At 38.6% G+C, this 23118-nt stretch overlaps 4 protein-coding genes across 4 annotated transcripts; 3 read left to right on the top strand and 1 right to left on the bottom strand.

Moving 5' to 3' along the window:
- The first annotated feature begins 56 nt into the window (after positions 1 to 56).
- Positions 57 to 2264, top strand: LOC131779344 (F-box/LRR-repeat protein 8-like). Its single transcript, XM_059095884.2, has one exon. It carries the CDS (start codon positions 108 to 110, stop codon positions 1236 to 1238), a length of 1131 nt encoding a protein of 376 aa, XP_058951867.1. The 5' UTR covers positions 57 to 107; the 3' UTR covers positions 1239 to 2264.
- Positions 2259 to 6999, bottom strand: LOC131779341 (tektin-like protein 1). Its single transcript, XM_059095883.2, has 4 exons — positions 6576 to 6999; positions 5115 to 5552; positions 4341 to 4436; positions 2259 to 3220 (listed from the first exon to the last, which is right to left on the bottom strand). The coding sequence occupies exons 1-4, from the start codon at positions 6942 to 6944 to the stop codon at positions 2918 to 2920; spliced, it is 1206 nt and encodes a 401-aa protein (XP_058951866.1). The 5' UTR covers positions 6945 to 6999; the 3' UTR covers positions 2259 to 2917.
- A 1035-nt stretch (positions 7000 to 8034) lies between these two features.
- Positions 8035 to 12035, top strand: LOC131779340 (uncharacterized). Its single transcript, XM_059095882.2, has 5 exons — positions 8035 to 8176; positions 8249 to 8333; positions 9530 to 9611; positions 10224 to 10454; positions 10699 to 12035. Exons 1-5 carry the CDS (start codon positions 8130 to 8132, stop codon positions 10761 to 10763), a joined length of 510 nt encoding a protein of 169 aa, XP_058951865.1. The 5' UTR covers positions 8035 to 8129; the 3' UTR covers positions 10764 to 12035.
- A 2148-nt stretch (positions 12036 to 14183) lies between these two features.
- Positions 14184 to 22790, top strand: LOC131779345 (uncharacterized). Its single transcript, XM_059095885.2, has 6 exons — positions 14184 to 14358; positions 16128 to 16264; positions 17263 to 17362; positions 20663 to 20800; positions 21120 to 21251; positions 22094 to 22790. Exons 1-6 carry the CDS (start codon positions 14232 to 14234, stop codon positions 22414 to 22416), a joined length of 957 nt encoding a protein of 318 aa, XP_058951868.2. The 5' UTR covers positions 14184 to 14231; the 3' UTR covers positions 22417 to 22790.
- Positions 22791 to 23118: the final 328 nt, after the last annotated feature.

Here is a 23118-nt window from a genome sequence, read left to right as displayed (position 1 = left end):
CACGGCATACTTGAATATTTATAACGCTCTGCAAATTTCCATATTTGATCAAACAACAACGCCACAGATATCAGGCGATTCAGCTGTTTGTTGCCTGAGTTTGATCAATGGATGAAAAGAAATGGGAAAATCTTCCCGATCACATAATAGTGGGGATCTTGTCTTTTCTGGGACTTTCTGACAGGTTAACAGCTTCGCTCGCGTGTAAACAGTGGCGTGAATGTTTCGGTTCTCCGGTGTTATGGCATACATTCCATTTCAAATTCGTCGATTCAAAAGAGTTCAAGTACGCACAATGCCTGGAGAACCACGGTCATTATCTAAGAACCGTAGAGATTCATTGTAATCAAGAAGATAAAATCAACAGAGAAAGTGCTTGCACGCTTATCCTTATGTTAAGCGGTATAAAAGAGCGAAGGCTTGAAAGGTTTACTGTCAAGTTTCTCGGAGAGAATCCTTTGTTCTACGCAGGACAGGAATTTATCGAGTGTTTACGAGTTCTGTTCGACAAACCCAACGAGGATGTTGAAGTGCTCTCGACGTTGAAGTTAGTGGATCTAAGCAAGCTTCCGATCGCCTATGGCGACAATTTAATTAACTGCTTGGTGGAAAATAATCGCGACTTAGAGTCACTGAATATTCAAAACGCGGCCCTTGTTTGCAAAGTCACTTCCGGTTGCATAGAAAATGTGCTTGACATGTGCCGGAAGATGAAGTCCCTCGCGCTTCATCATACTAGCGTGACAGAGGAGATATTGTTGTCCCTCGCTGAAGAGAACCGGACTCCCCTCAATCACCTCTCTATCGACTGTAGACGAGAGGAAAAATTTGGAAAAGACATAACATCGGAAACGTGGGAAGTCGTTAGGAGGAAGATTCCTAACTTGCGTGTCACGCTAGCTTTCGACACTTCCTGTCCGATGTACAAGGTTGATATGATTTTGAAGCCCGAAGTTCCGGTGAAAAACCTTCGCCTGGAAGTCATGTCCCAAGTCATTGACCAAGTTTATTTTGCTGCCATGAACTACAGTGAAACTTTGGAAATGTTGTCGATTAGTACGACAAGTAGCGAGGAACTCGAAAAGGCGTTGTTGTATCTTGTCACGAGGTGTGATAGACTAAGAGAGCTATTTGTGTTCCAGTGTTACATTTCGCACGACACGAAACAAAAGATTCTGGAACTTCGTCCTCAATTGCAAAAATGCTATATCAAGACTAAGCAGCTGCCAACGAATTGAACGGAAGAGTGAGTTCCGACCGAACTGGAGTTAGTGCTCTTTTCCTTAACGAATGCTCGAAATCATGATATTTTCTGAGTCTGAATATTATCGAACTTTTCCATTGGTTATCAGTCCGGATTTGACCCTTTCACCGCCAAGATCTCGTTATAAGTTCTTTCTATTCTCTAATGCATATTTTGTATAACCCTAGGCGCAAAGAATTGGAATTCAATTTAAACAATGTTCACATGATGATGTTTTCCGGCATGGTCTGGGAAGGCAAAAGGGTCCCAGAATCCAGCAGTACACGCCCAGTCATTAAGAGGATGTGTCGCCCACTTCGACCCAGGGGGAAAAAATTGGTTTGGAATAAGGCTCATTGTACAGAATCTCTTTTCAGTACTAAGGTAATGGTGAAATATTAGTATTTCTCCCGTTTCTGAGCTCTGTTTATCATGGTGCTTTTTACCATGGTGCTTTTTACCATGGTGCTTTGCTGAGTGACCATCCAAGATAAGAGTGCCAATATAAGGATCTTGTTTCCATGTTTGGCATGGAAAAAATTTCTCTTAGAAGGAAAACGTTTTTTCTTGGTGTGCCATGGGTCAAAATGTGTAGCCTGTCTGTAGAATCACTCCAAATTTAATTAAAAGGCTAAATTTGAGGTCCAAACAATAGCTTCTTACTTAGTCCTCAGTTTCATGTTGAAAATTAAAACCGCTTTGTTTTTTGTCAATGTTGAGCTTAAAATAATCTCACTTGTTAAATGCATTCATTCATGAGGTACACCCAAGGCTGAAAGGTAAAGTTTCTATCACCTCATGACCCTGTATTATCTTCTTTACCCTGTCATCATCAGTTAAAAAAAAACAGCTTCATTTCTTTTTCATTTTGCTTACCATTGTCAAAGGCCTCCTGCAATTTCTAGTGAATATTTCCCTCTGATAATTTGTACTCAGCCACATAATGGGGTTGACTTTGAGTGGACACATTTTTCCCCAAAATAACAAAGTGCAGGCAACTCACTAACAATAAAACTCATTTAGAACAATTTTATTGACACAGTTTCACTCTCATCACTATCATTTTCTTATCACACATGGAAAAACAAAAGGTAGAGTTGTTGAGACATATCAAGTTTTAAGACTATCTACAGCTGGATGAATTGCCACCATTTTAAATCAAAGAGATGTCAACTGGAAATGAGCCATATGTCATATATTAGCACTATTGCAGTGAATTAGAATAAACTTATCTGAAATGTGGTATTTTGCCAACCATCATCATAAATAACCAATCTTAGAGACACTCAATGTATTTTATTTACAAATCAAGCCTTAAATGAAACATATTTATTTCCTTTGGTCTCATTTCCATGCCTATTACTGTGCCCATAATAAATCCAGTAACATCCCATTCAGTTCATTAATAGTGCAACCAAACACTGAGTGCCAATTTTCAAGATAAATTTCAAATGAATTCTTCCTCAAATATATTACCTACGTATATTTTTCAAAAATGAAACCAATTGAACTACTTTATATCATTCTTGCAGTGAAAAAGGGCTTTCCATTGTAAAATGAATAAGAAAAAAAAAAAGTTGTATCAGGAAATTTTTGGATTGCTATCCATTTAAAACTTGATGTCAATCAAAACTACAAAGTTTATAAACAGAGACTAAATTTAGCCACCAGAAGTTAACACCCAACACCATTGATCACCCAACGGTGATTTCCTAAACGTCTACGCATACGGGTAACACTAGCATCAATCAAGGCAGCACGGTGTTTATCCCTTGCATCATCATCAACTCTCTTTTTGGTAAGTCTCAAGAGACCAACATTGCGAGCTGTGGCATTCAAAGACTCCTGCAGACCCTCTCCTCCCTTAACAATCTCACGAGCCTCAGGCAATTGGTTACCAGGATGACGTTGGTAGACTTGCACTGCTGGACGGTCCAAACGCTCACGAGTGGTAAGGTCAGAATAAGCAACAGGTCCCTGTAATATGAGGAGACAAACTTGAGATAGATGAAGTAGTACAAGGAAGGTTAAAGCAAGAGGTCCTTTAAGGATTATCAGTTTCATACAGAAAATGTCTTTGTGTTATGGCTGCTATGCCTTTATCACTGGACATTGATTCACTACAAGTTTGATTCATGTTGCATTATGTTAGACTGCACCATAATGATGTTATTGTTTGTCCATTAGGGACATGATCATTTAAGTTTCACCCAGAACTGCATTTTTGTCAGTTGTCTTGGCTTGGAAAAACAATAAGTTGTGTGTTCATAAGAAAGTTTTGCCCACCTTATCTTGAAGTTAGTTTGGTTAAACTCCAACTGTTATGAAAGTGCCTATGTTCCTTTCTTTATGCCTGTCTAAATATTTAGCCTTTGGTAGTTTTGCCCAGTTTCATACTAGTTTTTCCATTGCACTTTTTTGCAATCTTGTGACATGCGGTTTACATTGTTCATGTTACGTCAGAATGCTACCCAATTTACCCATTTGGCTATGAAGTTTGTGTTAGAGTTTGTTTTAAAGCAGTTCTCATTTATCCTTTTGAAGACATAGTTTTTTGTGTGCATTTAATTTTGGGTCTTAGCATAACTTGTGTCTTTGTAAAGGAATGTTTAGAATGTTAGTATGTATGTTTGAAGTTAGCTTAGCTTAATTCTTTCCCTATAATTTTCATATTTCTGTTTACAATAAGTACTTGAATATCTGGACTTCATTAAATAAAACAATTCAAGGCTTGTCCATAAAATATATCCTCTCTTCAAAGTAGATCTTCACTTAACAACTTGCAAAACTCAGTTGTCATTGAAACTTTCTTGCTTGTGTTGGCTGCTTGTTTTACTGTCGATGACCACAACTTTTAAAACCAGAGATTGGGAACCACTATAAGATCAGGCTTGTGGGCCCATGACCCTTAGCATTAATAAGGTACAGACCATTTCTAAAAAGTAAAGGCTAATTTGCAGTAATGGTATGGGGACTGAGAAAAGAAGTTCATGACTGTATACTTTTAGGTGTTTTTATAAGTGGTCCAGCTGTTGTTAGTTAAAAGCACAATGCACTAGTTCCTTAAAGGTTTAGCTTAATTATTAAATCTACATACCAGTGTATATCCAAGAGCCATTTCTGTGGCATCATACCAGCGTTGACTTCGATGAATGGCCATTTGAGTTTCACCGGCACCAACCAAAAGATGTTGCTGTTGTCACAAAAAAAGGATAAATATGTTGTCAAAAAAATTTTGGGCCAGCTATGGTCACCAGAGGGTAAAATACAAACCAAAATGTTTCTATAGTATTTTAGATCCTAAATTAAACAAATAGTAAAGGTTCTTGGAATTGTATGTTAACTTAAATTAACCCTTTAACTCCCAAATAAAATTGGTTATTCTCCTTACAATCAACCATTCAATTCTCATAATGTTAGTTCAGATAATTTAGTATTGGATCAATTAATTATCCTCAAATTGATATTTTTTTATTCTCATCACTTGTTTGGTTGATATTGTGAGGAGAAATTATGTCTTGGTCACTTATGGGAGTTAAAGGGCATAATAAGTTGTACCATTAACAATTCAAATTTTTACATTAAGCAGCATTCTCTGATTGAAACTTTTTGCTCAAAGAGTTAATAACATCTAATTATTGTCTGTTTATATGGTTATTGGGCAAATGCTAGCTGTTGAGATATTCAAGAACCTTATATGCATGTCAAGATTCTGGATATATTCTCATTTCCTAACAGAAAAACACTTTCTAATTTAACCAATTTTTAAGATTAAGAGGGCCGGCTGTTAACCAGTGAATACTTTTTATGTAATTATGAATTTTAACCCCAGTTGCTCATGTACATGTATTTTTTTTTTAACACAACCAACCTTCATGGTGACTGTCTCAGCAACTTTCTGAGTCAATCCGTCATTCACAGATTGATGAGCTGCCTTCTGTAGCTTAACTGTCTGCTCAATGGCTTCTGCAACTTCCTTACGCAAATTAGTAGATCTCTGCCGTGCCTCTGCTGCTGTTGAAATCACCCTTGCACATTCAGGAGTGTAAGGACCCAGTGGTTCCACAGGTGGTGTGACAGGCTTCTCTGCCTGATCCTTGATGCCAGCACCACGGACTGCAGATACAGCGTGGCATATAAGGTCCAGTACCCTTGACCTCTCTTGTAAGGAGGCAGTAAGCCTTTTCCTTGCTCCATCAAGCACTTGAAGCTGTTTCTGAACAGAGCGAAGCTGAGCCTCCAGAATTCGCTTAAGCTTCAGTAAATGCTTGCGCTCAGCTCCAAGGAGGTCATCTGCTCCATCAAGGTCCTTTCATGATCAGAAAAATGTTATCATTTGATTAGAAAAAAGATTAAAGGAGAAAAATTAAAAACTTTAATTAAGACAAATACTTATCCACATTTGTTTGTTCCATTGTAAGTACACTTATAACTGCACATTCAGTGTAATTTCTTTTTAGAAGCTGAGGACTCAACCCTTCTGAGTCTATAATTAGGTTATTGCCTGTTTAGATAGTCACCTCAGCATAAAAGCTATCCCTCTAAAAAATCTTACTGACTACAACAATGTAAACAATGATTTTTAAACACCTTGTGACAAAGCAATTGACATCTCTCAGAATATATTTTTTCACGGTATTATCACCTGCTGGGTTCAAGAAATGTTTAAAAAAGTATCATTTACACAATCCCCTCATGCTTAAAATGTTACAGTGACACCCTCGTGTCAACTCTGTGTATATGAACATGTAAATAAATAATCATTACCGATTTGTTTTGCATGGTTACAGCTGCATTTCATCAACAAAGACAAATTTTTCAGATTCAACACTTTTGATTGTCGACTCAATGTGCTGATTGAACGAAAACACATTTTTCTGTTTTCAAAATCCGTCCACATTGAAAAAAAAAAAATTAATGATGGCTGAACAGTCATCATTAGCGGAAAGGGTATCCAGATATTTTCTTCTCTCATTAGCAACTGATCGTGTCTGAAACAAAAAATTTTCTGACTATTCAAAAATTTCATTAAGAAAACGACATCGCTTTGTTGAGCTATCAACTTTCAGCGGAGTGCAATACTTAGGTTGAATATCAACTTTAACTTATCTCAAAGTATTACTTACAACAGAACAACGGGACGAGAAGGACATCAATTAGGGAAATGAGTAATATATTGAACTTATGCAGATCACAATACAGCTCAATTTAATCTTCCTTAAGTGTATGACATTCCTTAGTATCTCAAAACGAAATTTTCGAACTAATGATTGCGAACGCGCACGGATGAAAATAAAATATATATTGCAGAGCAATAACAGCCTCGTGTTACCTTTTCTCGTGGCGGTCTCGTTTGCCGTTGCATCGTAGATCGTGTGTTTAAGATAATATCTTTACGAATATGCTCCAGAGTCTTTTCTAAATCCTCCTTCCCTCTCAACAGAGATTTTATCTCTTCATTCGTGTCTAACAAACTTTCTCGGAGCTTCACTAAGACAGCCCTTGTCGCCCGAACGTAGGCATGTATTCTGGCATTGCTCTGTTGTATACTAGTGTCTCTTAGCGATGGCAAGGGGTCCAACTGCTGTCCCAGCTCACATGCTTTGTCGCTACGGTTGAGAACTGTCTGAGAAAGTCTTATGTTTCTTATACTTGCATTTTTCCACGGATCGGAACCGATGGTAGCCTTTGTAACTTCCATTTCTTCGGGAAAATTTTGCCACTGTCGATGAGAAGAATGCAGTGCGACTTTATGTTGTGTGCAAACCGCGCGAGAAGCCACACGTAACCATGGCAACTAATTAGCCTCGTTTTCGCATTTCCCAAACGAATAGAAAGGAAAATACCGAACGTGAATTCCAGACTAAAAGCGTTAATTATTTAAAAAGCATCACAAAAGAGAGCGGTGTTGACAAGGAGAATATGAAAAGATGCATTCACTTACATAGGAAGAACCCCTTATTGGCCTTATTTCTCACGTCACACTTAACTGTTGTTGCGTGACAAAGTATGCCACCGTATCCAGCTCGATTGTCTTGAAGTTTATTGGGGTACGACAAGATCGCATGATCGTTTGTTGTCGAGCTCCTGGTTTTCCTCATATAATTCATCAAACCTTTTTATCGAATCCAAGGTGTCACTAGAAATCGAGACTAGCCATACCATCTCAATTATTTAAACCCCCCCTTCCCCCCCCCCCCCCCCACCAAATGACCGGTTTGGTAAGTTTCCCCCAGCACAGTTTATCCTTAGAGTAAAATACTGACAATTTTGCCAAGAGTGAAAGCCAGATAAGGCCATTAGGAGTTGCACTTTATAAGTTTATTTTTTTCGATTTTGTTTTGTTCGACTTTTCTTCTGTTGAAAACAAAAATGAAGAAGAATTTAGGAACAGAAGAAAAGAATGGAACAGTAAGAGAGTTTCACAAGTTCGTTTCAACGAGGTAAACAGGATCTGCAAGCCTCAAATTGATTGATTGTCGAGTATGTTTGTCCGGGTGAGGGTAATGAAGTATTCCTGAAGTGTCAACACTGACAATACATGAGTCCTTGAGTTTTTTTTTCTTCAATGCCCTTTAATTTCTTATGATAATTTTAATCTTGAGTCAGAGAAGTAATTGCGAATAAGACTCAAGAAGAACGATTTTCTTTCCTTGCACGACATTCTTCCGTCTCCAAGGAACAGTGGAGCTTTTTATCATTCAAGTCACATGATTCACTAATCCAACAAACTATTGTGTTTTTTGCGTCACCCAGTGCAATTAACTTATTATAAAACAAATTAACCTTGTAACACAATACGCGGACCGCCATGAACAAATCCTCGTCGAAGGAGCCTTAAAATTATTATGTCACCGGCTTAGTCAAGTAACCACGAAAGCTTAACATGACTGATATACAATTATATCGGGATAAAACGGGGAGCTTGCCCTAGTGAGTGACTTTAGACTGAACGATGGACAACGAAAAGAGATAGCAACTCTGACTCTTTCTGTTTGTTTACAGTTTGTCGCACTGGGCACAAAAGGAACCCGCGAGGCACAGATTCATAGCTGGGAACACAGATCACTGGGCAAAGATGAAACATAAGGTAGACTGGAAAAATATAGATTAGATTATAGCAGAAGATTATTTAAAGTTAACTAATTTCCCTTAACGCGAACTCGATAGTAATACACAACGATAAGATCTGTTGTTAGGCAAATGGCGGTGGTTTCCAAGCTCGGGTTTCTAATAGTCTGTTCATCTGCCAGTTTTCACGTACAACCGATTAAGGTTGCATAGCTCTTTGATAAAATGGCGTAATTTTGCAACGATCGACGAACTATCGAACTGAACTGTTGAAAAATCCTCTAGAAATGTCACGCAAAAGTTTCTAAGCAGCTGGATACTGATAATTTGATTACCTCACGACAGAAAACGAAATATTGGGGGCTTGGGACTGTTTCTATGTTGAAACGTCACGTTTCGTAAATCTCTCGGCTATACATAATTAATTGTGTATTTATTTATATGGGTCTCATAGTAGGTGTATCATTTATCAGCCTAACACGGCGGGACCGAAACGGTCCCAACCGAGTTAACCTTTTAACTCCCATGAGTGACCAAGACAGAATTTCTCCTTACAACATCAGTACAGCATCAGTACAATGTCAGGACAATATCAGTACAATATCAGTACAATATCAGTACAATATCATACAGACAAGTGATGAGAATAAATACAGATATCAATAAGGGGATAATTAGTTTATCCAAGACCAAATTCTCCAAACTAACATCACAAGAATTGTATGGCAGACAGTCAGGAGAATTCCTACTGAGATCTTGTGTGTGAAAGGGTTAATAGATCTCTTGTTAGTGCAGTTCCATAGCGTCGCAAATTTCCGGGTTTGGATCCTTTTTGAGCCAATAGGAAATATCTTTTTCATAATAAATAATAAATTAGTGTTATGTTCAATTTCAACCATGGCGGTTTGGGAAACACCCTAGGGGTCAATACCGGACTTACAGGTCTTACAGGTCTTACAGGTGTACTCCAAAACGCTCGACTGGAAACAGTCTCCTCTTAACTCTTATGATGACATCCGCTCAGGTTATCAAAACGTCAGTCACTACTACAGTCAACAGTCCTTCTCAAGACTACTCTTACCCAGACGATCACACTACACGGTGAATCGATATTAAAATATCTTACAACTGTCAGCCTCATAACAATTGCCTCGCGATAGAGCAATCGGGTGACCAATGCGTCACTTTTTAAGTTCTTTTTATCTCTGCTCTAAGGTTGCTACATTTTCCATTCGAGACACGAGAGGACAAGTGAAGACGTTCCACGGTGATCGAATGCGGCATGAGCAACATCCAGGTAAATATGAACAATTTACGTAATAGTTCTTGACTCGTCGAACTATTGAAATTGTTGCAAGGCGGGCTTTCTGAGTAAATGAGGGTGACAACGTGGTCTGATAGCTAGTCCATTGAACTCAGGATTCAGTTGGGCAGGACACTTCCCTTTCAGTGCCTCTCCAACCAGGGTCCAGTTGTATAAAGGGCGGATAACGCTATCCAACGGATAAATCGCTATCCAGCGGATAAGTGATGGCAAAACGTACAGCGCTATAGGGGTTTATCCAATGGATAGCGTTGTCCGACCTTCAAACAACCGGGGCCAGTAGTGTAAACTTGTACCAGTAAATTGTCAGGGAAACCTGGTGAAAATGATGCTGTTAGTAACCTGCGATAGACAAGTCTCCATCCATAGGTAGTAGCAGTGGTCCAAGAGAATAAGTTTATCATCTCTTGCAATGTGCCTAATCGCTTCATTCAACGTGCAATTTCAATGTGCTCCGCCTAGCTCACGTATAAAACTTGTGGAAAACAAGCGACAACATGAGATTTATTAGCACAAAGTCAAAGATGAAAGTCCATTATTTAGTTTAAGGGTAAGAAAACTGTGATCCAATTCTTTCTAAACCAGACAAGAAGTCAGAAGAAAAACTCCTCAAGTTCCGGCACGAAATTGACGGGACCTTAACGCGTATAGGTGGGCCAAATTTCAGCGACATTCTCGTCAAAGAGCTACACGGTAACTTGCCAGGGGATTACCACAAGCCACGACCCTTGCCTCCCAAACTTTTGAGGACATCAGTTAATGCTAGGGCTAGAGAGGGGTACTTGTACTGGTATATGGAGAAGCCACCACCAAAGAGTAAGTTCTGCAGTCAAGCACTTGGGAATTCTTTGTCTCACTAGCCTGTGTAACAATCTCTTCTGTTAACTTCAGGAAAAATGAGAAAAGCGTAAAGCGGTAAGGGGCAGTCACGCTGTGATGGACATCCCATTCGGCTCACGCTTTTGCGTGACTTCCGCTTGGCTCACTGTTATACAGGCTGACAAAAGGCGTTAAGTCTGGTTCTTTAAGGTCACTGATCATTCTTTTCCTCGCTTTTCAGAGGGTACGACCACGTTTGGCTCAGACAAAACCTTCCTTGGATTGGGCAAAAGGTTTTTTCCCTGATTATGGTCTAATCAGCTGGCTGGTTTGAACACTTGCGATTGAATTAACGTTGCATCGGTGTGCTGTTGAATCGTGAAATATGATATACATACATTCAGCAATATTTTACGCGCCGTATAAAACAATTAAATTGGGTATTAATAGAGGTGTAAGTTCTTAAATTCTGATTATACGTAGCGTGCGCATGCATGCATCAAGCTTGCACGTACTGTTCTTTTAGCAGAATTGAATCTTGTCCCTTGCTTTCGATCAATTGGGGCAAGCGAGTGAGTCGGGGAAAGAAACGAGATCACACTCAGGATAGAAGAAGCAACAGCTTCCTTTCATGTCCTGCTCTACTGCAGGGGTGTATCCAAGCATTTTTGATAGGTTGGGGGAGCTTAAAACTTGTATTCACAAAAACGAGAATTTTTTTCTTTCCCTATAGCCAGCCCACATTTTTTAGGGTGCTGACAAATATGTCTAAACGAATGGATTTCTAAATACTTCACACTGAGTAGTAAATGGCGTTTCGGAAGTTTTGGTGTCAGACAAGAAGTGGAAAAACACCACAGGTCTGAAGGGACGGGAGGAGGGGAGGGGGTGGGGGCTGGGATTCTCCAATCCCTCATTTGTACCCACCACTTCGGTGTTCAGAGTTTGTTTTTCTTTCGTCGTTGGGCGAGATGAGTGAGAAAAGCTAGAGCTTTACTTGATAAGAGATTAGGAGGATTAAATGTAAGAATGAGACAGAACCCTTCCCTTCCAGATGTAAACAAAGCATTTGATTTCCCTCCTCGCTCGTAGGCTCGTAAGAGGAAAAAAAAGCCAGACTACAAGTGGACCAGGTTGTTTCTTCTAGAGTAGAATAAGATTTCCGGAATCATTTCAAAAACAATTAAGAATGCTAATTGGTTAATGGTTTTTCTCTTGTTTGTTTTTAAATTGGTAAAATACGTGAAAATCCTCTTCTCACGAGATCATAACAATAAGCTTGGCGTACTGTAAACAGCGCCGACAGAGTACACCCGTCAACTAGGAAAGGGCGAACCTCCATGCATGCGATCACTAAGCAAATGATTGAATTATCAGATGGACCGTCACATCTGTAATATATTAACATCTCCAGTCCTAATACATGTGGTTGGTTGTAGTCGATGCGAAACCGGCAGCGAGAGCACGCGAATTGCATGCGATGAAAGTAAACAAAAATTGTTCCGAGGGAATAATGCTGCTAGATTTCAAGAGTTTAAATGCTTTTTCTTTTTATTAGTAAAGATCAAGTTTAATCTACTGTTTGTAGTTTGTCTCCTAACAAAATTCAACGCAATTATTATACCTAGACCCTCAAGGATATACTACTTGGATTAGTTGCTCTTAACACTGAGACAATGCAAGAACAATTTCCTCGGGACGAATATTAAAAACGGCAAAACCTTAATCCAGCAAGTATAAAGAGGCCCTCTACTACACTTGTAAAGGTCACAGTTTACCCTGAAACAGAATATGATTCGGTCATTCACCTTCCTGTACTTTATACCGTCCTTTGTGACCAATGCAGTCTTGTGTGGTGCTTTCTGTCTTTTTTGCTGTTGCAACCTGATACGTCACATATTGAACATCCTTTTGGGACGAACATGATTGATTGAAAAGTATTTAACTGGTAATTCCGCTGATAGAAATTCTCGACTGAATCGCCAAAGTGATTATAATGGACGTAACAGGGTTGTCTAGGAGTTAAAACATCATTAACGAAATTTATCGGTAGTCATCACTCCACGGTTCCTCCCATTGCTCGAGCACCTTTAAAATTCTTGTGCTTCCGTTTTGTCCCGTCAAATGATAGTGTGCTAAGAAGAAAACTATGCGCTTAAAACTATGTCCTAATCAAATAAGGATTGATCACTTTATCAGAGGATATGATGGGATATTTGTAAAGTGATTTATTGTAAGCATATTTCCGGATCAGTTGCAACAACTTAGAAGTCCATAAATATCTTTGAAGTAATTCAAATTCTCAGCAGGGATGTAGGGATGTTAATATTTTCGAACTTTATCACGATAATTCAAAATAAAAAAAGAAATTCGTCACCCAAATGAAACTTTGTAACATACGGTTGTATTATGGCTCACTGTAGTAAATAATTCTGTCTGTGTCAAGTCAGGTACAGGTATTAGTAAAAGATATCTACTAGAATTGGTTTCGACCCTTCTGTGGTTGTTTTGACGATACTTTCTAAGACAGAAGGTAAGCTTTCCTGGCTTTACCTTGATACATGATGCAAAGTTTGGCGCCACTCCCGGCCGTCTTATCAAAATAAAGATCAGTCACTACTTGGCAGGGTTACTTAACTACTGAAAGGTGTTGTAAAGAAAATCTTTCTTTCAAGCCATGTAGACGAGTTCTTTACTAATTGTTATCTCCTTCCAAGTTGATGAGTTCTGTACTAGTTGTTAGCAAGTGAGCTTCAACGGTTTCTGGTAATGGAACAAAGATTGCCTTTATCACCAGCTAACAACGACATCGTTCTATACGTATAATATTGAAGTCAATTGGATAGTCTTAAAATCACCTTCTGAGAAGGAAAGCTTAAAAGTAGTCCTCTTTTACTGAGGTCGAAAACAATCTAGATCGGCGTGTATCGTTTCTGGTTACAGTGACAAAAGAAAGCGTTTCCCTTTTGTAAACGGCTTGTTTTACCATGAATAACATTTATTTAAATGATCTTTGAGTGTAAATACACGGGACAAGGGTTCCGGCATCCAGTGTAACATCCCATTATGACCCCAAAACATCTATACAAAATGTTGTTTTTCTCCTCGACTACGAAAACGGATGGAAGGAAAGCATCACGGGAACACTCGTTGTTGTTGTGGTTTTTTTTTTTTGTTCCTAAAAATTCTTGTCCTGTAGAGTAACAGCTTGAATTAAAGCCAGGATCAGCAGGAATGTAGAAGGTCCGGAAATTCACTATTAGTGAATCAAAATTAATAACAGAGGCCTCGAAAAGGAATTCACGTTAACTGTCCACGACTGCTTTCCTTAATTTTACAGCTGTGGCCCTCTATATCACCTGATTCAGTTTATCCACCAGTCGTTCATCTTCCACACCCTATTGTTTCCCAAAAAAAGTGAAAATCGTCTTAGAAATAATCTTCAAAATAAACTCACGTCGCGGTTAATAAGTCAGACGCCACAGATGACATATGCGCCAGAGGCGTTTGTGCATCGTAGGAAAGTTGAAGCTTACAAGTTTGTCAGCTCTATTCACTACTAATGATATTGCTTTAACAACTGTTTACTTTGAGGCTAAATTAGATGACAAGCTTAACCAATCTGTCATTGGGTTTCATTTACAGATTTTAATTACCGTAATTAATAACGATGTTGTCTTTATAAGCGAAAGCTGTGACAGCAGTGATTTAAACAGCTCAACTAACTATCACGAACGCTTAGACAGAGGAGTACAAACCCCCCTCCTAAGTGCTATGGCCGGGCTACAAACACGCCACTTTCTCAAAGCCTTCACCTTGTTTTCTTTATTCTTCCTTTACAACTGCTCTGCTAAACTGAACGTTTTCCTGGAGGCAAAAGAGGTATCGCGTTTTCTTTATGGTAAGTAAATAAATCCCAGTTCTTGCAAATAGAATGACTTTCTTTTGTATAATTACACTTTCTACATAGTTTTTCATCCCAAAATTTACGTCCAGGCATTGATTTCATGACCCCAGAGACAAAATTTAGGTAGCTTTTGCATTTTTGCGAATGGAAATGTTGCGATCAAATACACCGATCAAGACTTTTTGATAGAAAATATTCAATATAGGAATGGCCATCCCAGTGTCTCCCATGAAGATGGCGTCATGCGTTCCCTATTGTTGGTTTTATCAGTTTAGATGAAAGCCATCACTTTGAGTGCAATCTACAACTTTCGTCAGCTCTTCAGAGCAACATGAGGTCTTTTATCGCCTTTTTGTATCTCAGGGTTATTTTCGTTGCACGGCTTAATCGTGCAGTCAGAGACATCCGGATAAACAGTGTATGAGGACAGTTTTCAGCATTCTTTCTCAATGAACAACTCTTCCATGCACTCCGAAAATTTGGATAAGGTCACCTGCAATAATGACAATAATTCCCTAACAGGGCCAAAGCTGTCTATTAAGAATTGATATCTTTTTAAAGCGGCTCTGATTGAGCAAGAAGACCATAAGCATTTTTCTATTCTTGCATGCTGTGTCGTCGTCGGAGACATCGATTACATTAGGTAATTTGGACCACAAAGTTATTTGACTCCTCCCTGTTTTGTCTGGCGTGAAAAAGAATGGAGAAAACTAGAGTATATTGGTCTCCTTGAGCACAAACGCCAGAGAAACATTTAACATGTTTTTCAATTCCATTCCAAAGGAAAAGAGAGAAATCTAACGCGAGAAATAATTTTACAAAAAGCCACGTCTTATTACTGAAAACTTGCCCTCTTTTTGATGATTTGGCGTCCATGTGCTTTGGGCTTTTTTTTAACGTTTAAGTTAACTGGCAAGCCAACGATTTTGCGTAGGATTTCCCGTAGTAACTTTATCATAAACAATAAAAAAGACGTTTGGAACCTAATGCAGTTACTCATCCCGTAGCTTGTTATTTTAACTACAGACTACGCAGTAATTAACATTTGAAGCCTATTTGTAGCTTGCAGATTCCTTTTTATTTACTTGCTTAACTGTTTCGAAGACATGCTGTGATGAATAACACTTCGTATAATGCCAAGAGACATAACAGTATAGCTTACATGTAAACACCCCTTGGTGTATTGACTAGTATTGACTCTCATTAGTGAATTGTTATCAATCAAAATGGCGTACTTTTAAAGCTTATTAATGAAGATAAAAACTTGCGGAATGGCTTTCCCTGTGTTTAATGAAGCGATTCCCGACGATCGTAAAACGATATCCTATGATAAGCTTCTTTTTTTTTTTTTTTTCTTTTCATAATGTAAAGGTATCAAGATATTAGCACAACCGAAACAGCCATCCATCTAAATTAACATCATTTTTACCTCCGAGAAAGGGAAGGGGAGGAGGTGTGGGGGGAGGGGGGGGGGGCGGTGTCAGGCACGAAATCCTGTCATTGATTTTGTCATATCATTTTAAATGAAAGGCATGACACATAATATTTAGAATTAGATTTAAAAATTTCACCTTACTTATTTCCGTCAGTTGAGAAACGCATCACTATTCATTTCCTTCTTAAAACAGTGCCCTTCTCAGTCGACGATTTCTTCAAATTTCTTCAATTGCGATTGTAAAGCCTTAAAGCCGGCATGAACTAATTTCCATGAAAAGATAACTCTGGTACTTAGAGAGTCTAATGTTTACTTTCTATGCCATTAGATTTAAAAACAAACTTGTACCTCGTCCGAGATGGTATTGTGGCCCCCGTGCTGAAGACACCGATATTGTCAAGCATGATTCCTCCAATTGACCACAGAATCAAAGACCTCAAATTTCGGTTCAATGGCACTAAAAAGGTAAAAAAGCACAACACTTTCACTTTTACGCCTGAGTGGATAGAACTGAGAAAGATTGGGGATACCGAAGAAAAAAAACTATCTTCCCTCGTACTTCAATTTCTGTATCTCTTACGGTAATCATTCAAATTGCTTTATTCAGTTAAGATAAAGTTTACGCTTAAGGAGACTATATAAACTGGAATTTACCTAAATTCATCATAAAAAAAGTGATGTAAACTAAAATTCGAGAGACCCGGACAACTGTAGCTTCTTGCATCAATGAAAAATAAAATGAATCGCAATTAAAAGGGAAACGATCTCACAAAAATTGTTTCCATATGGAACTCGACACGTTTTGATTACAAAGAAAAGCAAACGAGGCATAGAAGAAGCTTTGTATTTATTTCGTCCCAGTCGTGAAAGTTTATCACAATCCTTTTTTTTTACGTTTTTTTTTGACCCCTTATCTGACAGGCAAAAATAACTCAAGAAATGAAAATTTTCCCACGCCCAGCCAACCATAACGAGACGAGAACAACTGAAATCGTAAATCAACGAAATAATGAGATTGGTGACGCTGTTAAGCAATTATCGGTTAAAAATGAGATCAGTGATTGTAAAATTTGACGACCTGTATCAAAATGTTTCTGGAAATTTTCCATGGCGATGATAAAATTCGTTGGTCTCTGAATTGGTAAGTAAAAGTTCTAAGGAAAGGCAAGACTCTTAAAATGTAGTTAGGCAGAAGTTTACGGCAGGAAAAAAGCTCGGGTTGGCGAATTAGTTCTATACGTTACTATAAAAGAAATTAAGTTTCCGTCTTAACAGGTAGGCAGCCCCTTAAAGTTACGATTATGCTCTCAGTCTCTCATGTACTAGATGAAATTCACTACATTTAGTTCGTTCCCCTTCAGCCGAGAATTAATTTGTTGTGTTTTAGTAGCTTTTAGTAAGTCGTCCTCGCAAAGTGTTCAGCAACTGTTGGTGGTATGACACGAAAAACCTTATTTTTCCAGGTTCAGTATTCCTTGAACTTCAAATCGAGCAACGAAACCATCATGAGGCATCCCACGACTAACATCCGTTTGACGGGACTCGTACCCAGAAAAACCAAAGGTAAGAATTTCAGTGATTTGCTTCAAAGATATACGCCTAATGTTCGAAACCTCTTCTCGTAAAGGGTGGGGGTGAGTGCATGATGGAGCCTGTTGAGACAGAATACTTTCACTTTGAAATATATATATATATATAACACTATTTGAGACAGTTGGCTACTAAACTCAGTGAAGATTTGCAACTGGAAATCATCGAACTCTCTAGGGGAGCTTGAAGGGAATTTTTGGTGGATGCCGATAAATCAACACAGTCATCAACGCACAAAATGAGCTTTCAATATGCGAAAAGTTAAAAAGGAATCTGGTAAATTCTATTTGGGTGTTAATCCAAGCTTGCAAGTATATAATACCATTATTTCACCGATGTGATATGGATTATGTCACTCCATATCCATGTGAATAAAGTTTATGAGATGAAAAAGTCTCATAAAAATTAATAAGAAAAAAAAATTTGAAAGATGCTGATTTTTGGCTGAATTTACATTACTTTATATCTGTTACACAAGATAATGTCGTTTGATTGAGTAACCGCCATGTTTCCTTGATTTCATAAGTTTGAGTCACATTTCTCAATATCTTTTAATTTGAGCTGTAACGGTCGAAAACGTTTCTCAAAATATCACAATCGTTGTTTTCGTCGTCAGCTGTTTACCGATCCGCTTACGAAATAATAGATTTGGTCATCTGCCAATCAAGTCTGAGTAGAGTAATAGCATTTGAGGGACATGGGCTAATTATAGATGGTCTTTTGAGTCGAGAAATGTTTACAGGGGCTCAGAACATGGTTTTGGGCTTCCATCGGTTGAGGAATGAATATCAATTTTTGTTATGAGGGGGTGAAGGTAGCTGTTTGATAAACATGCGATTTGTTTGGAACTACTCACGACTTATGTGATCCTTAATCTGAGGTAAGAGACTCCCGCAATGGATCAATTTTCTAAGAAGGAAACAATTCCAGTGAAAAACCATTACGTAGTAAACAACACGGTAAATTGTTCAAGAAAAGGATACGATTTAATTGTGGACATCTTGTTATATTTAGATTAAATCCAATGCATGTGTTATCTCAATTTCTTATCTCAAAACCCTGCTCCGAGTTAATTTGGTAAAACTGATGAGCAAAACGTCTTTGCAGGGTGTTAACGATGTTATGAATAAAGGTTTCCGTTTAATTGTGTGGAGCTTAGCGGGTATTTTATACTCTCTTGGAAAAATTTTGATCGAGTTTCAATAAGCCTCTATGCTACATTTTATTATATGTTATAGATTCATTTCCGGTTTCAAGTATCTTGTCTCACGATGAAAAAAAAATGATATTTATAAAGATAGTAATAGAAATAACGATAAAGAAGATAAAAAATTAAAGCGAATTTGCTATAAAATAACGAGGAAAAGTCAAAGAAAAATATTACCTGCCATAACGTTGGACATGAATCTTCTTTTAATTGTTTTATTTGTTCTTCTGGTTTCGCAGTTAAGCATAATTTTGTCATCCTGTCTACAAAAAGAAGCAAATCGATTTTCTTAATTTCTTTAACAGATAAAGAGCGCCTTTTACTCGCCAGGCAAACTATGTTATTCATTCGGCTAAGAGCAAGCTCTCGTTGGCATTGCACCACTGGCGCAAGCCCTTGGGGTTTCGAGGCAGCGACCGAATGCAAACGCGGGAGACTGGTCTGAGAAAGGCCTGTAGGGGTTCTGGCACGCTAGACCCTTCATAGACCTCTTGCATGCTCGCTTTGTTCACCAGGTCGAATCTCGCAAGCTTCGCCACTTGAGCTGTAAGTCTCATTCATGTAGAGCCTCGTCGTAAGGTGGTTATAATTTCGTGCCCAGATCCTACCGTGTAACTGTAACTGAACCGCTTGGCCGTTAAAGGTCTGGAAACGAGGCTAGGTTGGTTATTTGGCTGATCTATTAATCAATGTCTCGTGGTCGTCAACAATTGCAAAGATAACTTCTCCCATCCTGACCAAAACTTGTCGACGGCGTCCTCCCTGTCATCGTTTATGACAATAATGCCATATAGGCGAGTTTAAAGTTTTTACCATTCTGATGCTTCATTATTACTTTGATGTTTCTAAAGAGGGAGGGGAGAGAAAGGGATTGTTAGGCTGTTCTTGTTCTTGTACGTTGGTTTTATTTTTACCCTTCGATGCAAGTGACTGAGGGCACGAGACCTTACTCCGTAAAGATTCATATAATTTCTATCCTCAAGCGTTTCATAACCTGGGTAAGGGTCACATAAAGGGAATTTATGTCGCAAGGAGACTACCTCCGCCTTTTAAGCTCTATTGGCCAATTGAAAGCACGAAAATGGTGTAAGAGGAAAAAAAGTGACCCCTTTGGTACGAAACATTGAGGAAAGAAAACGTAGAGAATTTTAAAAGAAAAATTCACGTTGACCACGTTTCATGAATATCATCATTATTACATATATCTTTTGATTGGGGCACAGAAAGTTGGTTAGTCATGTTGTATGGTTTTATGAGCATAAGAAAGCAGATTATTTATATCAATTACATAAATTAGAGAATGTTTTGATATTATTAGCCCACTGACCTGAAACATCCCAAACTTTGACTTTGGCACCGGATGACAGATTAAGAGGATTTACTTTTTCTGGTATAATCGACGTTAATCCTCTGATTAACAACCTTAGCAAATTATTAATATGGGTATTCCATTTTACACATTGATGGTCAATTTCCACTCTAAAATCCTGCGATGGGTTAAAATCCATTAGTTTTACTTTATTTTGACTTGGACACAGAGGAATTCTTGATGCTATTTCCTATCAGATTATGTTTCCAAAGAACCGGTGATATCTCTCCTGGGTCTTCAAGCACGGAGGGTCAAAATCTCCTTGATACATGTCCTTTAAATTACAGTTCACCAAATCTGCAAGGTCAAGAGTCTATTGATTATTCATGTCTATGCAGGGCGGCACATCGCATTAACCTTGAATGAAAAGGCTTACTAAAAAATATTCTCCGGAACATAGGAAAATAGGATGATTCGTTGGTTAAGTGAATTTTCGTGTAGTATTAAGAAACGACATAACCCAGACCACAGTTAAACGAGATTAAGGATTTAAAAGGTTTTATGAAAAAGAGGAAGATCTGAAATAAATTTAATCCATTTACAACGCTATCTGCATCATAGATATTAGCTTCGCAACGGCCCTTTTCCTCAACACGTTATGTCTTACTCTTTACTAAAGAGGGTCTGATTACAGATCTGGTTCTTTTGTGGGCACAGAACTTAGTCAGCCATTGAGCGTAATCCTTTTCTTCCGCAGTTTTCCGGGTGAAATTCCCGTGCACCGGGAAGGTAACAGGAGAGGCCCTGCTAACCATTAACATCAGCTTTGCTGAGGTGGCCGGAAGCCAGATATGGGGTCCTCTGAGCCTCACTTTGAGGCGCAACTGCGTGGCTGGTAAGTACGCAAAGGAAAAAAAAAATGAGTGAAAAAACTACGCATAAAGGAAACAATGATGAGAGAGGGAAGTGAAGGTTTTGAAAAGAGAAATTAGTGTATTAATGAGTCACTTCATGAAGATTCTGGATAGAGGAAGGACCTGAATCGAAATATTTCAGAGTGCAGAACTTCAAGGAGGATAAACATGTAGTCCTAATGAACTTTTTTCCAACGAAAGGGAACCCTTCGAGATAGGTATACATATCAAGCGCATGTCATTTAAGTAACAGCGTGTGGAATTATCAGTTTAATGTCTGTAGTCCCATATTTGTTCTAGACAAATACAAACGGACCAACACGGGGCGGAATTCCTCAGAACAAGGAGGCTCGCCACTTCCTCCTCCAAAGATTTGCAATAAAAGGTGCAATAGGAGACATGTCATGAGAAGGTTCTGTTTGAGTGATTTTGGTGAGTTGCGTCATTGCTACTTGGGGTTAAATCACCTTTTATGAAAGCTGATCAGGCTCTGTAGTATTTTATTCATGCTTCTTATGCACCATTCAATTCGAAGCTTCAATATCCCTCATAGACAACCGACGGGGATTTGACCGTCGTCCGTGCCCGGGGATGGGTGATTTGAACCTTTTTTGACTGGGGTGGGGAATTTGAATCGGAAGTTTCATGTCTTTACAGCGGGATACAAGTGTTATATCTTCAGATATGGAGGTGTTTAAAGGTAGGCAGTTCACTTTGCGAGCAAATTGCTCAGAAGAAAAGATCTACAAGGTTTAAGTTTTAAAGCTCGGTCAATGTGTAAAAAGTCACGGTAGCTGATTTTTCCTTTTACAAAAAAAGAAAACAAGACTTACCATCATATCCGGCACTCGAGTGAGGCACTTGAAAACAATTTTTTCCGGGGAAGTGAATTTGAACAAGCAAATCTTCAAAAGTTCAGATATTCGGGAGATCTGCCCGGAGGAATGTTGATTGATCGATGCAATAGTTTGATATGAATCACGCGTGAAGTATTGTCTAAGAGTCTTTTAGCATTTGTGAACCCTATGGCAAGATATTTGTGTTCTACAAGAATCGCTTTTAAACACAGAAGCTATTTCTCACATATCAGTGACCTCGGCAAAGTAAATGAAGAACTCTATCTGTGGACTTCAACCTGGTGTTTAGTACTAACTCAATACGAATACGAGTCGTTATGCGAGATGCAACTCAATGATGAGAAAATAAATAATCAATACGGACCCAATCTGTGCGTACGCTAATAACAATCTCATTCATTTGTGTTTACTTGTCAGTGATCAAAGCCCGAATGGAATCCGAGATTATGAAAAATGGCTTGCCTCGTTTACGAGTCCGCATACTGCGCATGTACAAACAAGGGAGAGTCAAGATCAACAACAGACATCAGTTATTGGACAAGAGAGGACTGGAAATAACCTGCAGCTGCAGTAATCTGAAGGTCAACAAAGTGTATTTGATCCTGGGGAAGGAAGACAAGCGAAGACGCCTGTTGTACTTGGACAATTTCTCGACAGCAGTTGATTGGAGTAAAAATGGTAAACAGTACATTAGAGCGAACAGGAAGAATAATTCTTGTCCTCAGAGAAGAACACCATAAAACGAACAATACCATGGCGACGATCCCTGTAGATTTGAAACACCTAGATATTAATTGTAAAAACTCGGAGAGATTTATCATAAGCAGAATACTTGCCAGAACATGTAGACTTGCTCCATAATGTTTTTGCCAGCGGTTACGTTTCAAAAGTACTTCATGTAAAGGGCTTTCATATAAACCACGCTATTAAAGGTTTGTTACCTCAGGATTAATTGTTCAAGTGGATGGAAAGTGCTTCAGGGCAAGCGCTCAGCATGCATTCGTCACAGCGGTTTATTTGGCGGCGGTAGAAGCTGGGCATATTAAATTATGGCAAGAACACTTTTGCATTTTGTCAAGTTAAGCTAAATTTGAGAATAAAGCACATTTTAAAAACGCACAGAAATTTTTACTTCGTCCTGATATCATTGTCAAATGAGATATGGTAAAAACAGTTGGGTTGGTTTATGCAAGTAGATTTAAAAACACTTTCAAATAATTTCACAGTTCCTCATCCAATAATTTTTTTTCCGTTTTAAAATGGAATAGAACTGAAAGAGAATTGCTCCACAAGCGAAGATTATGGTTGGACATTGGGGCGTGAAACCTTAATCAGTGTACCTGTCGTCATCCGAGGCATAATTCAGAAGCGTTCACGCGTCCAGACCTCTATTAATAGGCATTTCCAAAACAGTTAAAATAATTCAGGGTACCTACAACAGA

This window comes from Pocillopora verrucosa, chromosome 4 (genome assembly GCF_036669915.1).
Source record: "Pocillopora verrucosa isolate sample1 chromosome 4, ASM3666991v2, whole genome shotgun sequence".
NCBI lineage: Eukaryota > Metazoa > Cnidaria > Anthozoa > Scleractinia > Pocilloporidae > Pocillopora > Pocillopora verrucosa.
The sequence above is the reverse complement of the archived record's forward strand: the minus strand, read 5'-3'. Positions and strand labels throughout refer to the sequence as shown.